General features: G+C 35.0%; 1 protein-coding gene across 1 annotated transcript; it reads left to right on the top strand.

The window, feature by feature from the left end:
- Positions 1 to 666: 666 nt before the first annotated feature.
- Positions 667 to 16,919, top strand: TERB1 (telomere repeat binding bouquet formation protein 1). Its single transcript, XM_030469838.1, has 19 exons — positions 667 to 994; positions 1,834 to 1,944; positions 2,125 to 2,253; positions 2,718 to 2,849; positions 3,307 to 3,367; positions 3,461 to 3,576; positions 3,714 to 3,836; positions 4,391 to 4,543; positions 5,769 to 5,900; positions 7,169 to 7,294; positions 8,328 to 8,485; positions 9,253 to 9,599; positions 10,976 to 11,037; positions 12,059 to 12,142; positions 13,392 to 13,562; positions 13,933 to 14,013; positions 15,293 to 15,406; positions 15,805 to 15,917; positions 16,411 to 16,919. Exons 1-19 carry the CDS (start codon positions 961 to 963, stop codon positions 16,711 to 16,713), a joined length of 2,550 nt encoding a protein of 849 aa, XP_030325698.1. The 5' UTR covers positions 667 to 960; the 3' UTR covers positions 16,714 to 16,919.
- The last annotated feature ends 1,882 nt before the right edge of the window (positions 16,920 to 18,801 follow it).

Below are 18,801 nucleotides of genomic sequence, written 5' to 3'. Positions count from 1 at the left end.
ATTAAAAACAGACCTGGCTGTGTTCATGAAGATGGCACTGATACTTTCTTAAGGCCTTTGGTCTACATGGAGAAGAATAACTAATCCATTACCAAGCTGGATACAAAGTTTCTACATGGAGCTAGATAATTACTGACATATTGAAGTACGTTACTGTGGTGCTTGCATCAACCTTTTGTGTCTGGGACCTGGGGCATGGTGAAGGGACCATCTGTCCATTTCCAAACCTCAGTTTCACTCTGCTGTTCAACGAACTTTCAGATGCTGGCACATTAGGTTTATGTAGAATCAATGTGGGGTTTTCTGGTTTGCATACTTAATGTAACGTCGTAATTTCTTCGGTGAATTAAAATAAATTCTTAGTTTAAGAAATAACAGTTGATGCTTGTTGTCTTTTGTTTTGGTCAGTACTGATGAAACAACACAATCATAGTTTAGTGGCTTACTGAGTAGCAGTAGAAGGCTGCAGGTTTTATAGTCGATATTGGACACAACTGACCCTCTGCATAAGATTACTTGGTGGTCTTACTGCCACCAGTACGTTGCCACAGGTGTTGGCTCATGACAGTTGTCAACCTAGTGCAAGGAAAACTGGATCAGATTTATTGTGATAATGACACAGAACTAAGTATATTTTTAATGACAGGGACATTTTTGGTGCCCACGTGGAATCACTTGATTTCTGCTAAATGTTAACTTTCAAAAGATAGTAGTAACACGATAGTTACAAATGCAGTGTTAATATAAAATACTGTGTTTCCAAAGGAAATCTTCTACATGCAAAAGCGTTATTAAACTCTGCATGTGTCAGACGATAGAGTAAAACCATAAAACGGGAAAGAGTGTATTTAAGAAAGCATATTTAGTTTATACTGTGTACGGTGTTATAAATGATGCTAATCTGAACAGAAAACACTTTTTCCTTGCTGTTGTAGAGCAAGAACAGAGATACAACCAAAAATGGAAACTCAGAAGGTGCAGAAAAAACAGTGTGGTAAGATACTCAACATAATTTGCCATTTCTTACCTGCACCAATTTTACAAAGTTTTACTAGACTGTGATAGGTTTATCATGGATGGTGAGCTGCTGGGGAAATGTTCTTTTTCCATGTCTGTATTGGAAAATCTAATGACAAACTTTCAGGCAGTAAACAATACCTCCACAGTCACTTCTTGTTTTGCTAATATTAACCTACATTTTTATTGTATTTTAACTTATTTAAGAAACCCCAAATCTTAAAAATGTTTACAAATCTGTGCTTGCTATCCCAAATGATTATCAAATAAGTCTTTTTATTATACCCAAATGACTAAGAAACAGATTTTCAAACTTGTCTACCTACCTAGGCTTGTGTGTAGGTGCCCAGAAAATGTTTTGTCTTAATAATATAACAACTCGATTTAAGATTCTAGCTGCTGTGGTAAGGGATTAAGTTTTCTGTAAGTAAATATCATTTAGTGAGCCTTGCTTTGTTGGATTCTTTCAATCTATTTTCACGGTTCTATTTTACTTACTTAAACACCCTTAATGCACCTTGCAGTTGCATCACATTTACTGTTACTGGTAATTAAAGGACAGAAATATGAAAAGGGGGCTGTAACTTTAGCAAACGAAATTATGCTCAAATAACAAACTATGGAGAGGAATATTTTTAGGTTAAGTATGTTTGTTATTTGTGGATAGAGAGAAATGGTGTAGCTCCATCTTTGCTCACAGTTTTTTACTTTAAAAAACACATACTTACTACATTTTTGGTCAGATTTATTGTAATACTAAATAGATTATAAAGAAGAGCTAACAATTTTCATGAAGTTTTTTGTGTTTGCTCATAGATGTGAAAACAGATCTGAACTTACTGCTTGAATGCCTTAAATATCAGATGGACTGCCCTGTATCTCAGAAAGAGGCTTTGATTACTATTTACTCAATTTGTCAACAAAACAGTAAGAAGAGTTTTTCCTTAGAAAAAACACAATCATTATGTTCACAATATATGTTAAGAAGTTGATTGTCACTGTAAAAAAAAAAAAAAAAAAAAAAACCTAAAGGATCTTGGAAGGTTTTAATTTTAAATAGAAATAGAAGCAAAACTTTAATTTTTGTTCTTTTTTTTTCTGTTATAGGTGAAGCAAGTGAATATTTTCGAGAAATTGGTGGTTTGATGTTTATAAATGATCTTGCAAAGTCAAGTATTCATGGCATAGTAAAGGAAGCAGCTTTGTTTACATTAGGAGTTATAATGGAGAGTAATGGTAATAAGTAATATTATTTGTATTTCTGGGTAATTATTGCATCTTATTACCTCTGCTGTGCTTAGTCTCTGTTACTTTTTTGTCTCAAAAAATCAGATTATAAGATTCTCGTGTCAAGCAAAGGGCAGTAGGAGTGCCACTGTGTCAAAGTCTATCCCCAGATCTGGAGAAATACCTTGCTGAATTGTGTAGGCAGCATGCCTTGATGCTACCAGACAGTTGTACTACTTACCTTCTTCAGCAGCAAGTGTTACATGACTTGTAGATTGTTTCAGAGTTTGCCTAGGTCGTGGCTGGTTTAGCACTGACTACAGGAGAAGCACTCAGGCACTTTGTAGTCCTGTTTTGTCTCCACTCACCACATATTGGATGCAACCAAGACTCTTGTTAATATATTACAAATATAATTTAGGATTATGAATGGCTTGCTTTAGGACTTACTGATTTTTATTTTCTGGTTTCAGTTTATTGTCAACAAACTTTGTGTACTTCTGCATTGTTTGAAGACCTCATTTTATTTTTAATTAATAAGGATTCTGGTGTGAACTTGAAACGAATGTCTGTTTATGTCATCTTAGTACTGGTTACCAATAATAGTAAGTTCGTTTTGTTGGGGTTTTTTCTGTGTTACACCTTTTTTTTTTCTATTTGCCAATCTGCAGTACAGAAACTTGGAACATTCAATAAGTAATGTTTTGGTAAAGTTAATTTCTAAAAATGAATGATTGCCTGTAACTCAACCTGAATTGTGTAAGTAGATCATCGCTCACTGGGATTTCCTTAAATAGTGGAAAGTGGTTTAGTTCTAAAAATTATAGTTAAAAAATAATGCAAACCAGTAGTTTCTGACAATGTATAAGAAAAAGCAGACATAAATATTGAACATTTTTGCCGATGGGTTCGCATGTGTTGTGAGTTTGTATTTGTTTTTTGGGGGGTGGGATATATGCTTAGGAAGTGGGAATGGAATGTATATATGTAAATTAAACTTGACATTAAGATTTTGTCTCAAGTTGCATATGTCTTATGAGTCTTGCGTGTGTTCTTTTTTAGGAAGTGGGCAAACCTATGTCAGAGACACAGGCTGCATTGGCCTGCTGCTACAGTTATTCAGGTGAGCAGTTGCAATTCAAACAGAAAAATTATAGACTATTTAACACTTAGGTCTGTCTGACTATTTGGGACTTGTTTGCATTGTTCTTACCAGGACAACTCTTTCCACATATGAGATCAATCTGTCAGATGAAGATACTAATCAGTGCTATCAGCTCTGGTCCTCAGTCTGCAGTACTCTCTGTGCCTGTGTCAACAATCCCCAGAATGGTAAGTGTTGCTGTTAAAAGTGTGGCAAAAGTTTAAAGTATTTCTCCAAAGTGACAACAGTTTGTTTTAATTTTTACTGTTCAATTGAAATTTAATACTACATTTTGATTGGGAGTTACTTGTTTTCACTTTTCTAGAAGATAATCAAAACATTTGCTCTTCAATTTTCCCATATGCCAAAGAGTGGCTGGAAAGTTGCACGAAGCCTGAGATAGTTCGTCCTATTTGTTCATTTGTTGGTCTCACAGTTGCAAATAACTGTAAGTGCAGCTTGAGCTCTAAATAGTTTTTTATTTTGGAAAAGTAAGTTTAATTTGATATTAAATGTTTAATTTGTTTTTGTCAATCTCTACAATTTTGCTGTTCTTCCAACTTTAGTTGCGAAAACTATATTCCACCATCTTCATTCAGAGTGCATTCATTGTGCTTAAGCCCACAAATAGCCACAAACTGACTACATTTAGTGATGTTAGTAAGAAAATTTTGGAAGCTGTTTTGATTAAAAGTATTTTACAAATACAAGACGTTATTACAGCTCTGAAAACAATGACTTCTGTAGAACTCGGGCATAACATTTGCCGTTTGTATGCTAGCATTAGGGCCATGTGTTCCCTGTAACTATTTTGTATGACAATTACTACATTTCTTGAGAGTGACATATATTCAACTTCTGTTGCATGGGTGGAAATGTAATGATTAATACATGCACAGAAAAAATTGTGATGAGCCTAATTGATAAAATACTAAAACAGTTTGCGACTCGTATTATACCTTTTGAGACACTTTCAGTTTGTTTCTTGTTTTTTTCACTCAGCATATGTGCAGAAATATTTTGTTTCTGTTGGAGGACTGGATACATTAGCTAGAGTTCTTACCAGGCTTATGCATGATTCCAGTATGAGTCACTCCAGCACAAAACTTGCAATAGTAGTAACAAAGACTCTGGATGCCTGCATTGCTAACAACTGTGAGTGAAAAGACCACTACCATTTTTTATATATGTTAATTTTAAAATGAGATTTTTCAAGTCTAGTTTTCATGGAAAGGTGGTAAGATGGATGCTGAAAGGCATTGTTACATACATCACAGTTGATATTGCAGATTTTTTTAAAAATCAGACAAGTATATGGGGAATATCTGAATATTCAGTTCATCTGAGCTGAGTTACGTTCCCATTATTGCTGAAATAAATATAATGAAATTTATATTGAAAATTAAAAATAAGATGCTTGTTTTGTGTAAGTAAAGCTGAGAACTGTGTGTGGCAGTCAGCTTGGATCCTGGAGTTGGAGCTCTATTTCTATAGGTCTGTGCCTAAACTAATAAGCTTTGTAAGCTTTGGGAGGCTTTAGTAACTCAGATATGAAGCTGAACAGATGTAGTATTTTTGCATAACACATCTTTACTTTGATTTACTGTCTGGAGAGTGCTATCCTAATGAGGTCTTTGTGTATTCCATCAGATTTTGAGAACCCTGTGAGCCTGATCAATCCGTGCTGTTGACTGTGATTATTATATTTGACACTTGTGCTCTAAGTGCTTGTGAATGGAAGTTCAAAAAAATTTAAAAGCGTATACCTGCACTAGTTTTGAGCTTAGTTTCAAAGAAGTTGATGTGGGACAGGATTAGGTGTCAGCATGTATGTACTAGCAGTGGTGTTACTGGTTTCAGGAAGTGGTTGCCCCCTACCAGAAACATTGGTAGCTACTTTTGTGGCAGATAGTCCATGTGTCAAACCTTATTCTACTCTTTTACTCTATTCTGGAGCTGATAAAAGATGTGGACAAACTCAGCAGAGGTCTGCAAAACCTGCACATTGCAAAGGCCTTGTTTGTCAGATATTTTGCCGCATCTCTATACCACACAATCTGGGAGAAAGGGCAGTGTCGGCTATGGGGCAGAACTGCTGCTCCAGGAAGGATGTGGTGATTTGAAGTGTTAAAATGAAACAGAAGACAAAGACCGTGCAGGCCCAAGGCTTTTAGAGGGCTGCAGAGTTCCCTTGGAAAACAACATTTTATACTTGGATGATGCCTATATACTTATTATTGTGTTTATTTGTCTTTATCAAATTATAGTTTATATTATTAAAATTATATTTATATTATATTATTTAAATATTTATATTCTATTATTAAAACATATATTATTGTGTTTATTTTTCTTTTTCAAATTATTTTTAACATAATAGCTACCATAGGTGTTGTCTTGACAAAGTACCACACTGTGTCAGAGCTACTAAAGCTGCTGTCCTATGACACTCTGGATACAAGAGAAAAAATGAGTATTATTCTAACCATTGGACACTGTACTGAAGTTTGTGGTAAGATTTTTTTTTTTCTTTCTGTCAGTCTCTACTGGATTGTTATACACTAACTACTTCAATGGTGTCATGTCATCAAGAGTGGAAAATGAAGGGAAATTCTATTAAATAATGTAATACTAATATTTAGAAAAAGCAGACTATTATGCAGGAATTCAGAGCTGGGCTTAGGTATCACAGAATAAAATCCATCCAGACCTGAAAAACACTACAAAACATACACACCACGCAAGTCTTTTTGAGCTTTGTTTTAACGGTCCTTGATATATACAGCTTCTCTCCACTGCTTACATAGCTATTAATTTTTTTTAAAAGCTATGTAAAAGTATTGGTGTTGAAGTAAGGTAAGCAGTAGGTAATCCTGAAGTGTTTTTGCCAGGCTCCTCAGGGCTTTCCCAAGGATAAAAACATTAAACACTTCAGTTGGTATTTTATGGTAGTAAAAGCAACAGAATGGGAACTTGTGACATACTAATCATTATTTATACTACTGTTTTTTCACATGTATGTTCAGAGATGCAAGAAAAAGGGATTATGTTCAAAAATCTTCATTGATTATCATCCTCTAAATGTCAATAACAAGTTCAATAATTAGCTCAGTAGGTCATAAATGAGATAGTTTAAAAGATGCTTTTCCATGAAGAATTAAAACATCTTAATTGAAAATGTTTTTCAAATAGAAATATGATAAAACCGACAGAATGAAAGTTTCTCTTTAAATGTCACCACTGACAAAATAACCGTATTTCATCCTTTTTTTTTTAATTCCTTTGTTTTATTTAGACAACAAAGAACTATTTTTTGGAGAGTTGTCAGGTGTATGAATATATACAGCAAATGACATCACAATAAAAAATTTAGCTAATTACATAGTTAACAAGGAGGAACAGATTAGTTAGATTGGGATTAAACTACTAATTTTATTAGAGTTTTGCCAATTACAAATTTTTTATTTTTCTGCATCTCAAGGTCTACATAAATATAGTGTATATACTTTAGTAGTATATACCAGACGAAAAGAAATACAGAAGCCAGAATTCAAATATTTTAGGCAACAATTAAATGAGTTTGGATTGCTATCATAATTTGTCTCAGTCCTCCTTCAGTTTTCTTACAAGAACTTTGAGCTATGGTCAAATCATCATGTGTGATCTAAAGTGCTTTTGCTGCAACTTGGGTGGTAGGTTGTTACAGCATGTTTGGATCCATAATGAAAGTGTGTATGAAGCTGAAAACAATCTATTTTCCATTACGATGTCCTATTTTAGAAGAAAACCAGTGTGAGCTACTCCGGAACAATGGTCTTCCACTTATGATTCAGGTATTAACCGAGTCTCAGGATGAGGAACTTAACAAAGCTGCGACTTTTGTGCTCCAAAACTGCAAACAAATGAGTAAGCTTACTGTTCTTGCTTTAAAAGTTACAGAGATTATTTCCATCTTTAAGTTCTGTTGACTTTCTAAATAATTTTCACAGTGGCAACTTTGTAACTCTCTGTACTCCAAGTGATGTTTGTTTTCTGCAGGAAAGTTGCATGTTTGCTACCATGGACTGATTATGGCATTTAGACCAAAAAAAAAAAAAAAAAAAAGTAAAAATTCCAACAATGTTGCAATGATGCATTTATGAAATCTATATATGTAGGGCCAGTTCTTGAAAGCTTTCCCATCTATAAATTATGTGCAAAATATTGACACTGTAGTCTAACACGCAGTTGGTGCTCTATTTCTGGGTACATACCCTGATATATAAAGGCTAAACCAGAAGATAATCAAGCCCAAAATCACCATGACTACAATTATTTTGCAACATGAAAAAAATACTTTTTTTTTTTTTAATAAGGTGTATTTTGAAGTATCCTTTTTAAGTTTTTTTGATGCTTTTTTTTTGTTTGTTTGTTTGCTTTTAATTAGCTGTAGAATACTACCAATGAAACAGAAAGACATGTCCTTTAATCTCTAAAGCGTGGAAGTATTATGCAGTTGATAATTAGTAAAAAGCATGTATCTACATTTTTGTACTATAAACATAACTGAGAGTTTTGTATAAGATTGAGGGGGTGTGGTGATTTTCAGTGCCCATTAATATGGAGTTGTTTCTTGAAAAAAAACAGAGACACATACAGGTAAAGGACTTACAGAATGAGGATTAAGTCTATGATAAAGTTTTTAGAGAACATTGTTGTGTAAAAAGCTTATAGCAACTATAATTGCAAGCTCACCTCTTGTAACTGCAGTTTATATTTGAAGTTTATAAACATTTACGTGTACATTAAGTTATATTAAAATTATTATTCAGAGATTATATTTTGCATTAAATTATCAGGGCTGTCTCTCAGAATACTAAAATATAATAAATGTTTATTTAAGTGTTCATTAAAAAGCCTTGTAATATTAATATTGTTTTATTTTTTATGATTTATAAAGCTAAACAATTGTTCCTGAAAATAAATGATAATTCATTAAATGTAACCAACACAGAGGAGTTGGACATGCAAGTCAGAAAAAGAAGTCTAGAAGACTACTGGAAGGAAGCAAAAGAAATTTTGTACAGAATAAACTTGCTTGAAAAAGACTATAATGAGGTTGGCCCATTTACCAAACTAGATAAAATTAAGCAAATTTTCCCAGAGTTTAGGGTTAAATAGAATGTAAACCCTTAAGGTATTTCAGTGTAAGCTAGAAAAGCAGGGAAAACATTGGATGTGTGTGACACTACAATCTGCAACTTCTACCATTATATCATACAAAATTAGAAGTATGCAGGGCAATTGTAGGATATAGACATCTGTGTTTTTATGAAGCATTTTAATTTATTGTAAAACCACATTTTCTACAAATTTGAAATCATTTAGGTTGGAGAAAAAAAGAGTTGGATTTATTTTTAATTGCCAAACATTTGAAGCAATAATTTTAAGATTTGCAAGCATGAAATGCCCATGATTGTACAGCTGTGAGATAGATGATAATGGAAAATGGGGGCATAAACTAAAATAAAGTTGTTGCATATTTTCCTCATACTGTATAACTACTTGGTATCTCTGGGTGTGGAACAGCAAGTTTTTTAGTTATTCAGCTGGATCTTAATTAAATATTTTCATTTCTAGAAGTGCCTTGTATTAGTAGCAAATCCATTGCTTCAGCCTGGAATTATCACTTAATAACTACTCCTTTCAACACCTTCGGGAGCACTGCTGTCTTGTGGGCTCTTAACTCAGGGGTTTCTGAAGCTTCTCTGGAATTTCTGTTACCTCCACAGTTAGACTGGTCTATCCTAGTTAATCTTGTTACTAGGTTTATTTAATATTTTTATAGAGCTTGTATAGTCACTAACTAGTATTTTTCAATACAGGAAAGAGTGCCAGGAAGAGTATTTGTAGAAAGATCTTCAGAGGCCAATACTGAAGCATCAAAATACTATGAGGTGAATCCTGCTGATCCAGAAACTTACATACCAAGAACACATAAAGAAATACATTTTCCACAGTTGGATGATCAGGTTCTTTCTCCATCTGTAAATTCTTCTGCACTGAAAAATGAAATAGTTAACACTATAAATCTAGTAAATGCTTCTGTGAGACAAAGTGAACAGAGGAATAGTCTGTGTTCAGTTAAGGACCTGCAAACAGACAGTGTACTTCAAAGTCACACTGTGAATGAAAGAACTGCTTGTGTAAAAAATCAGTCTATTCAAGTAAGGTAAGTGTCTTACACCTAAGCAGAAATACTAAGTTGCTTTTCTTTAGTAATTTCCAAATTGAATGTCAGCCTTTTACATTAGCATTTACTAAGTAGGTCTTTTTCTCCTAGTGAAAAGGCATAGCCTTTTGGTGGCTCACTAGAAAGTATTTTGTGGAAGTGTTTTTGAAGTCACAGATGATAGACACGGTAGTAATAAAATACTATCTTTTTCTCTGAATGATAGCTTCTGACATTGTATAGCGAAACAGTACAGGCCATGTTCTAATGCCTTCAACAGTCGTGAAAAATCATCCATCGTTTTTGCCTCAAAATTCTCACTGATTTAGTAGATAAAAATTTCAGCCATTGGTTTGGATGAAGCCACAAAGACTTCTGAAATATGCACTTCCTAGCAAAACAGCAGTTACAGATCTGCCCTGCAAAAAATTGAAATTGGAGTGCCTACGAACTACAGAAAAAAGCCTCCACGCTCTGCTTTTCTCCTCTCATATTCAATTGCTTCCCTGCATGGGAAGAGAAAGATAGAACCTTGTTTAGTCATTCACTGTTCTCTTGCTCATTGGTCTCACACAAATGTGGCTGGCTGGACCCTGCTCCTGGGCAGCTTCCTTGCATGCATTATATTGTAACTTTGCAACCACCACAGAAATTACCAAAAGCCTATGATATTTTCCATGGTACATTCAGATAAATTTTGCTTTGCTACTGATTAGCATAATTTCACACAGACTATTTTTCTTCTGGACTCTGAAGCACAAAACTATTAAGAATTTTTTTTTTTTTGGGTGAGGGGGGAAAAAAGCTCTCTCCTTGCACATGTATTTGTGTGACAAAAGGAGTTAACTAAGGATAACCATGGATTAGGGTCCTTGCTCTTGCAGCATTTGGAGGTAGTCAGTGACATAGAAAAATATATGATCACCGTATCATAGGAGTATGTAGGTAGCATAGATGTTAGTGTAAGAAAAAAAAGAAAAATCAATTGCTTTTTAGAGCAATTGCTATATCTACTTAAGGCTACAGTATTTGGAAGAGATTGTGAAAGTTTTATGGGTGCTAAGTACTCTTCATGTGAATCAGGATTGCAAATGAGCCAGTGTCCCTTGAAAGCACTGTACTCCCAATGCTGAGCAGCACTGCAAGGAGTGTTTATCACAGATCTCTGGTAAACTGAGTTCCAACACACAGTGATTACATGCTGGATACTACAAGCCCAGTAACTTGGAATAATTAGAATATTTTTTTAAGTTTCATCTTTTATATACTTAATACGTGTTATATTTTGCCTTTGGAATGTGTGTATTGATTTACAGGTAAATCTATATTGGAAAATGTGATTTTTTTTCACTTTGTTTATATTCTGATCTTCCCAGTGAACACTTATTTAAAAAACCAGCAGAGATCATTAAAAACATGAAACAGACATGCACATCAGGTATAAATAGCTAAACATATTCCTTTCTTAGATAATCTTGTTCTTAAACAGATTTTAATTAGGTTTGTGTGCTTTTATCACTATTTTTTAATCAAAATTTATCTATCATTAGATGATGGAGTACATTATGTGTAATGTATCACTTAACTGCTTGCATAGTTTGGGAATTTTATATTGTGTGCAATTTTACCAGGAGAATATTTATTTTCCTTTTCTTCTAATACATATTTTAGCTTTCTTTTTTTTAATTGATTTTAACTATTCACATGAATGTATCACAGATAAATGTTTTAAGTTCGGTCTGAATGCAATCTATACTGAGCAATGAAAGCCAGAATAGAAAATGTGTAAGGATGCTGGTTTTGTTCTGTTATTGTCAGACGGGGGATAGAACCTGCCTGTGAGCATGACTTGCCTGAAGCTATTCCTACATCTTGAACATGTGTTTAAGATAAATGTTTTGCAGATTTGCATTGATACTTTTAGTCTGATACATTTATTTCAGAATTGGGACCTGTTTGATCAAATCTTTATTCATAATGTAGTTTCCTGTTAATTTATAAAATTTATAATTATTCATTAGATTAGTATTTGCCAGAATGGTAGCTTTACAGGTGAGTAAGCTTATGTCCAGGATATATCTATTTAAATTGAGAATAAGTATTATTCCAGCACATTGTATTTTTCAGCATCTGATTCCATATAGAAGTAAAGTTTATAGGGCTTAGTTAAGCGATACAAGTTTACAGGGTTCTTTTGCTCTGTTCAAGTAGAAGTAATATGCTTTGGGAGAATGATGAAAAAGTTCTGAATTAAACGTAATTATTCTGGATTTACAAAAATGTAAATGTGATCCATTTAACTTCAGGAATTTCATTTGGATTTTCAGCTATTATGTAAATTAAACTTTAATAACCTACAAATAGAAAATGCAGTTGAATACAGGTGTGCTGATGCATGATTGCCATGGCAAAAGATGGGTTACATTTTCTTAGTGTTTTTTTTTTCCTTCCTAATTTAGATCAACACTCAGAGATAACCAAAGGAGAAAGAAGTACTTCAGCTACATCTGCATCCCATAAAATGGGAGATTTCAGGTGTTCAGGTAGGTATTATCCTAGGTCTTCTCTTCCTGAGTCCATAAAAGAAGGCTTAAAGAGATTTTAACGCATCTACTGGATTACCCATTATGTAATTCTTAACTGCTTCCTTTCCTTTTCCTGCCCCTAAAATAAAAACTAAATGTTGAAATAAAGCTTACATATTCCAGTTCCGGTCTGTGTACCTTTTAATGTGGGTTTACTAACAAACAGAATATACAACAGCTTAAAAGATGACATGCTACTACAAGAACAGTTAAGAGCAGGTGTTTTCCTCCTTTCTCTGATTGGAAAGAGGAAGGAAAAACTTGGAGCCTTGCTCAGTTCCCTCATGTATTCCTCTGCTAAGCCTCCTGACTACTCTGCAGCCGTTCTGTTTTCTCTGCCTTACTGCTTTTAAGTACAGTCAGTCAGTTTTATAGTAATCCATGACTGCAGCCTTCAGTTACCCCATCTTCTACTACCTAACCACAGTTTATCAGTAGGTTCTAAGAATGCTGCTGGCACTCAGGATTTGTAACTGTATTTTGTAACTAAGTCTATGTATCTTGATTAAAAAAAAAAGGGGGGGGGGGAGGGGGGAGGGGGGAGGGGAGTGCCATAAGCCACCTTTGAACATCATGTAGGCATAGAGCTGTCAAACTAAGTTCAACTTGAGCTCTAGCACTGCTTTGTCTTAGGCTAGAACATTGCAGTTACGTACCAGTGACCTTCTTATAACTCCGCACTGTGAAGAAGTGCACCTTCGGCTGATGTAACTAACTCTGAGAACATCCAAGAATAACTAAACCATACATTACCCTAGGAATGTCCCCAGAAACAAACATGAAGGCTTCCTGTGAGGAAGTTCATACCTAAGATAGATGTTGTTTATTCAGGTTAATGCAGGTAACTCTTACAATACAGAGAAAGTTTCAAAGAATAGCAAAGACATCTTTTATATTTTGGCTACTGGATAAATCTGCAAAGAGAACTGAGGCCCCTTTCTTCCAATCCTGCTAATATTTTCACTTCCCTAGAGGATCCATGCCTCATTTAGTACTTCTGGATTTGAAGTGCAGTGTAAGAGAGCAAGTACAAACCAAGAAGTATTTTCAAGAAGGCACATAAAAGTGTTACTTCTTTTGAGATGTGTATATGGAAAACTGGAGGTTAAATTGTAGATCATAGTGAGCAAAATAACACACTGGATTTTGTGATGGCTTCTACAACATTCATGGTTTCTGTTTCTACAATATGCTACTGTTTTTCCAGGTTGTAAAGCAGGAGGACTGTCCTTCAATAGTAAAACCTTTACCAAGATGTTGCAAAGTTGTCCACACCAGTGTGACCATCACAAAGTCATTCTGGAAGCTGAAGAAAGATATAAAAAGGGCCTTCAAAAATTGACTGTTTGTAACAACAGGAGATATGCAGCTTCTGAGAGTAATTATATTTTTATTTTTTAGTGGTTGTAACTAGTGTTTTAAATCATATTTAAAATTCTGAACTTATTTTAGTCTGATTCTGATTGTCCTGCTCTTGTAAACTCACTCATTTCATTTGCTTTAGCCATGATTTGTACTATGTGAGGTCAGAACTAGCCACTTCTGTTTGAGGATCTTGTGTGTTTCTTGGATGTATGACATTATAACAAGGTAATTTCATTCTAATATTACATATTCATGGATGTGAGCATCTTATAATTATTAATGAATAAAAGTGCATCCTATATTTATTTGGTTTAAAGGAGACCTTTTGAAAATTAAGCAGTTATTACTGGCAATTGTACTGGTGTCCATCTTATATTTTGCAGAAATACTGCTGACCCCAGTGAAGAAAGAAAGACTGCATGCAGAAATACCAACTTTTAGGAGCAAACTGGACAGTTTTCAAAGTAAGAGCTTATTCAGGTACTAATAAAGGGAATATGTTAAGTTGAAATAAGTGTGAATGAATGTATGACATTATCACAAGGTAATTTCATTCTAATATTACATATTTATGGATGTGAAGCTTATAGTTCCTAATGAAGGAAATAAAAGCGCATCCTATATTTTTTTGGTTTAAAGGAGCGTTTTGAAAATTCAACAGTTATTACTTACTGGCATTTGTACCGGTGTCCATCTTATATTTTGCAGAAATACTGCTGACCCCAGAGAAGAAAGAAAGACTGCATGCAGAAATACCAACTTTTAGGAGTGAAATGGATGATTTTCAAAGTAAGGACTTGGTTTAGAAATTAATGCAAAAAGCCCTTACCATCCAAATAATTCTTTTGCAGAACTTTACCGTGGGAGGCTGTGGATAGGGAATTATGTTGTGGGGGGGGTTTCTGTAGATTCTGTGAAAAAATCTGTATATCAATAGGCCAGAAAAATGCTATTTTGTAATCATTAAATTGTGTTATGCACATTAGTTCACAACGAATTTGTCTGGCACTTGCTTTGAAGATACTTCTTTGAATCCTGACAGGGTTGCTTCCATGCCATCTGCTATTTTCAGTTTTGTGGTGTTAATTTTTAAGATGGAGAGGTATAGACAGGGCCAGAGCACCGTACAGTTCCTGTTCCCGGATTGAGCATCACTTTATTATACATTTATAGCCATGTTATCCTGTCATACCTGTTTCTGTTCCAGCTTGGAGCTCTGCTAAGGACTTGTGCCTCTGTGTCCTGAATAGCTAAAAGGGTAAACCTTAATGTATACATCAATACTAGAGCAAGTAACTGAAAACAACCTGTCAGAAAATTAAGTACAGGAGATCTGTTTACCTGTCCTGTATTATGAGGTGTTGAATAAGATGTTACTAACAAGGTAGAGTTGTGAATATCATTATTTTATTTAATTAATTTCTGGTAAAAGCTAGTAGATTTTTTTTTTTTTTTCCTTCCAGATTCAGAAATTAATTTTGCTATGATAGCTATGGAGGTCTCTTAAGATACATAAATAAACCCCAATTGTATTTCATGTCAAGAGCCTACTACACTAATATATTACCTTTAGCAAGTAAATATTTTCTGAAGTAAACTGAATTTTTCATTCTTTCTCCGAAGACCTGATTGCAGCTTGGCTCAAAAGATGGTTCTCTCTTAAATTTTAATTCCTAAAACATTACCCGTGTTTTGGTTTTTTAAGAAAGATGCATAATGTTTTATTGTTTGGGTTTTTTTAAGGTATTATTTTGACTCCCATTAGAAAAAAACAATCAAATACTTCAAATAGAGATGGACATAGTAAAAATGCTGGGTTGACTGATGACTGTAACTTGATACCTACGTATAAAAAGTGTGAGTATTACCAGAAAATTAATTCTGTAATAAGTGTAACTTAAAAATCAGGCTGTGCATTTAGGCCAGGGCTTTGAGAAAAGCACCTGTGGTTGCTGCTGGAGACAAATGGCTAAGAATTAAAATAGGTATGTTCTGGTACCTTCAGCCATAGTATTATTAATGTTGGAGTTAATTCCTATAATTTGCTAGTTGCTTCCAATGCATAAACAATCCTCATGTTTTAATGTCAATGATGAGAAAAAGAGCTAATGAAAATGAGGTATGACTAATAAAACAACATTCACATATTCAAGTTCATTAGCATAAATATTCCTTTGCAACACTATATTCAGTCGTGCAGTAGATTTCAGTCAGTTTAATGTAACTAAGAGGTGGCCTTGTTCATAATTTCATAGCTTTCCAAAAAAGCCGAGATCCTAACTTCAAGAGGCAGAGAATCAAAAAAATGTGCAACCAGGAATGTCCGCGCTTAAAAGAAAATCATGTGTATTCAACTGACAGAGATGAGGTTAGTTATGCAAAGCCTAATCATACACTCACCTATTTATAAATGTCCAAAGAAAATCACTGTGAATTGCATAAATTCTTTTTAAGTCACCTTTAACAGGAGCCTGGTAGCAAAGTGGACCTTCTTAGAGATATTCCTCTGTTAATTCTACTCCAGTCATATTGATTTATTCCTGAAATGAAGTAAGCATTTTCAACTGACAGTCCTTTCTAAATAAAAGATATGGAGGTATGCTTTTTCTGCATTAAAGAAAACGTGCATGGAAATAACAGAAATATGCTAAAAATTTGAACTATGTAGGCACAACAGAAATGAAGGTATGGAAAAGTACTGTATTTCAGTAAGTGGGTGACAGTGGAGAAACTGCGAAGAACCATTGCTATCTTGACAAAGCGATCATTTCTTTAGAACTGCTTCAGATTGTATTGACAGTAATAATGTGTTATTTCTAAACGCAAAACAGTGTGCAAATTTACATAATTTTTAATTCCACCAAAATAAATATTTGCAGAACAATGAAAAATGTTCCCTGTACACAAACACAAAAACTTTAAACAAGAGAAGAACCCGAAAAGATTTTACAGCTGAAGAAATAAACTATCTTTTGAGTGGAGTGAGAAGAATAGGTAACCATTGGAATGTAATTTTGTGGTCTTATCCATTTCAGAAAGGACGGACAAATGTTGACCTTTCAAAGAAGTACTACAGGTTACAGTTGCAAGTAATCATAATTTTTTTTCTACTAATCATATATGTATGCTGTCAGCTCTGTTTTCAGCTTTTGCCCCTGAACTGACAAGGGAAAAAAAGACAGGCTATCATAACTTGCAACCCATGGGATTGTGCTTGGTGTCAGTTCAGTGCTATGCATGCTGAGCACTAGAACGGTCTCTGGTGTAATCCAATCAGGGCTGGTGCTTGGAGAGGGAGAACTGAACTAGGGAAATACTAGAGAGCATTTGAACCTTTCAGTGCCACCTGGCAGGATACAAAGGATAAGAGTTTCAATTAAGGAGTCTAAATTAATCCCTGTTTTTATTAGGAAGTTGATCTCTCTGTTCAGTCCCTTTTCTGATGATGGTTGGTGAAAATCTCCCTGGCAATTTTCACCATGTTTGACATGCGCACTTGGTACAGGGAGATGCTGCATATGGGTTGGGTGGGCAGCATTTCTGCTGTGCCTCAGGTGTGCAGGGCAGTGTTCATTGGGACGCCTTTTGCTACTGAAATGTTTTCTGAAATTTTGCAGTGGTTTGTGTCACCATTTGTATTGACATTTTCACAGAATCATAGAATCCCAGACTGGTTTGGGTTGGAAGGGACATCAAAGACCATCCAGCTCGAAGCCCCTGCCACGGGCAGGGACACCTTCCACTAGACCAGGTTGCTCCGAGCCCCTGTGTCCAACCTGGCCTTGAACACTGCCAGGGATGGGGCAGCTACAGCTTCTCTGGGCACTCTATGCCAGCGCCTCAGCACCCTCATAGGGAAGAACTTCTGCCTAAGATCTAATCTAAATCTCCCCTCTGTCAGTTTAAAATCATTCCCCCTTGTCCTATTACTGCTTGCTCTTATAAAAATTTTATCTTTCAAAAATTTTCTTTTATCTCCATTTTATAGAGGCGAGAAAAAACCAAAGATCAATAACGCCTTTCAAGAGTATTTTGGATCTTGTTGCAGAACGTTGAAGAACAGCATTTTTAACAGTGACGCACTGTCGCAGCAATACAAGCCCTTGGAGAATTTAGATTGGCTTGGACTCCTGTTTTCAGTGATAACATTCATGACAGAGTTGTTCCGCTTTGTAAATTGAAGTAACATGTCATTGCCTACGTTTGTTATTTTGGCGGGGGGTTTTGCCTGCCCTTTTTTTTTTTTTTTTTTTTTTGATAATGCTGTGTAGCTGACAAAATACCAGTAGAATTTATGAGGTTCTTTGAACCTTCTTGAATGTTTGATTTATGTAACATTGATTTGGCTTTTTGTTTGAAGCTCTCTATAGTTTGCTTTTATAACATTTGTAAGAAAAGGCTCTATTACTAAAATGATTATTTTATGTCAGAAACTGGTGTTAAATGTTTTGTCTTAATTTGTTTCCTCTTAATCAGTGAAATATTTAAAGTAGGTAAAATATTTTGTTGTAGGTTTCATGTGCCATATGTGCATAAAAATGTATCTATGACAGAAAATACCAAATGTATGTAGTAGCATGTAGCAGGCAAGTCGCAGTTGGCACAGGATGGGAATTGGAAAAGAAAGCTTGTGGAAATGTCAGAACTTCTGGGTAGAAGACTTGGTGTCAGGTGCAGCTGTGATGTTTCGTTAATGATTGGGTTAACTGTCCTAGATCTACCTAAAATACTTTGGTGTTGAACTAGGTAAATTGCAGGTACTGGTAGAAGTTGGCTTCTGTTGACAGCTGGGCATTTTTTGGTGTATTGCTCAAGTAAATGGGCAGAACTGCCATTTCTGCTCATTACACAATTTTTATAGAAAGCTTTATTGAAACCCTTAAGCACTTGATTTTTCAGTGATAGCCTTAGTATTTAATTTGCATATCTTATCTGTTCTGATAAAGGGGTGATTAATTGATAGTTAATTTGTTACGAAAAAATTTTAGTTACCTTATTAGCACTAGGTTTTCACCTTTCAGGGAGCTGGAGAGAGCGATAAGGTCCGTCCTGAGCCTTCTCCTGTCCAGACTAAACACCTCAGGTTCCTCATCACACTTGTGCTCCAGGCCCTTCACTAGCTTTGTTGCCCTTCTCTGGACCTGCTCCAGCACCTCAATGTCTCTCTTGCAGTGACGGGCCTAGGGCTGAACACAGGATTGGAGGTGCAGCCTCACCAGTGCCCAGTGCAGGGGGATGATCACTGCCCTGGC

Source organism: Strigops habroptila, chromosome Z (assembly GCF_004027225.2).
Source record: "Strigops habroptila isolate Jane chromosome Z, bStrHab1.2.pri, whole genome shotgun sequence".
Classification (NCBI taxonomy): domain Eukaryota; kingdom Metazoa; phylum Chordata; class Aves; order Psittaciformes; family Psittacidae; genus Strigops; species Strigops habroptila.
The sequence above is the reverse complement of the archived record's forward strand: the minus strand, read 5'-3'. Positions and strand labels throughout refer to the sequence as shown.

Bases quoted from the DNA above. Each gene is read 5' to 3' on its own strand.
- TERB1 (XM_030469838.1), top strand. From the start codon at position 961: ATGGAAACTCAGAAGGTGCAGAAAAAACAGTGTG. The intron at 2,850-3,306 runs GTAAGTTCGTTT...GTTCTTTTTTAG, and splicing joins AGTACTGGTTACCAATAATA to GAAGTGGGCAAACCTATGTC. The intron at 4,544-5,768 runs GTGAGTGAAAAG...TTAACATAATAG, and splicing joins TGCCTGCATTGCTAACAACT to CTACCATAGGTGTTGTCTTG.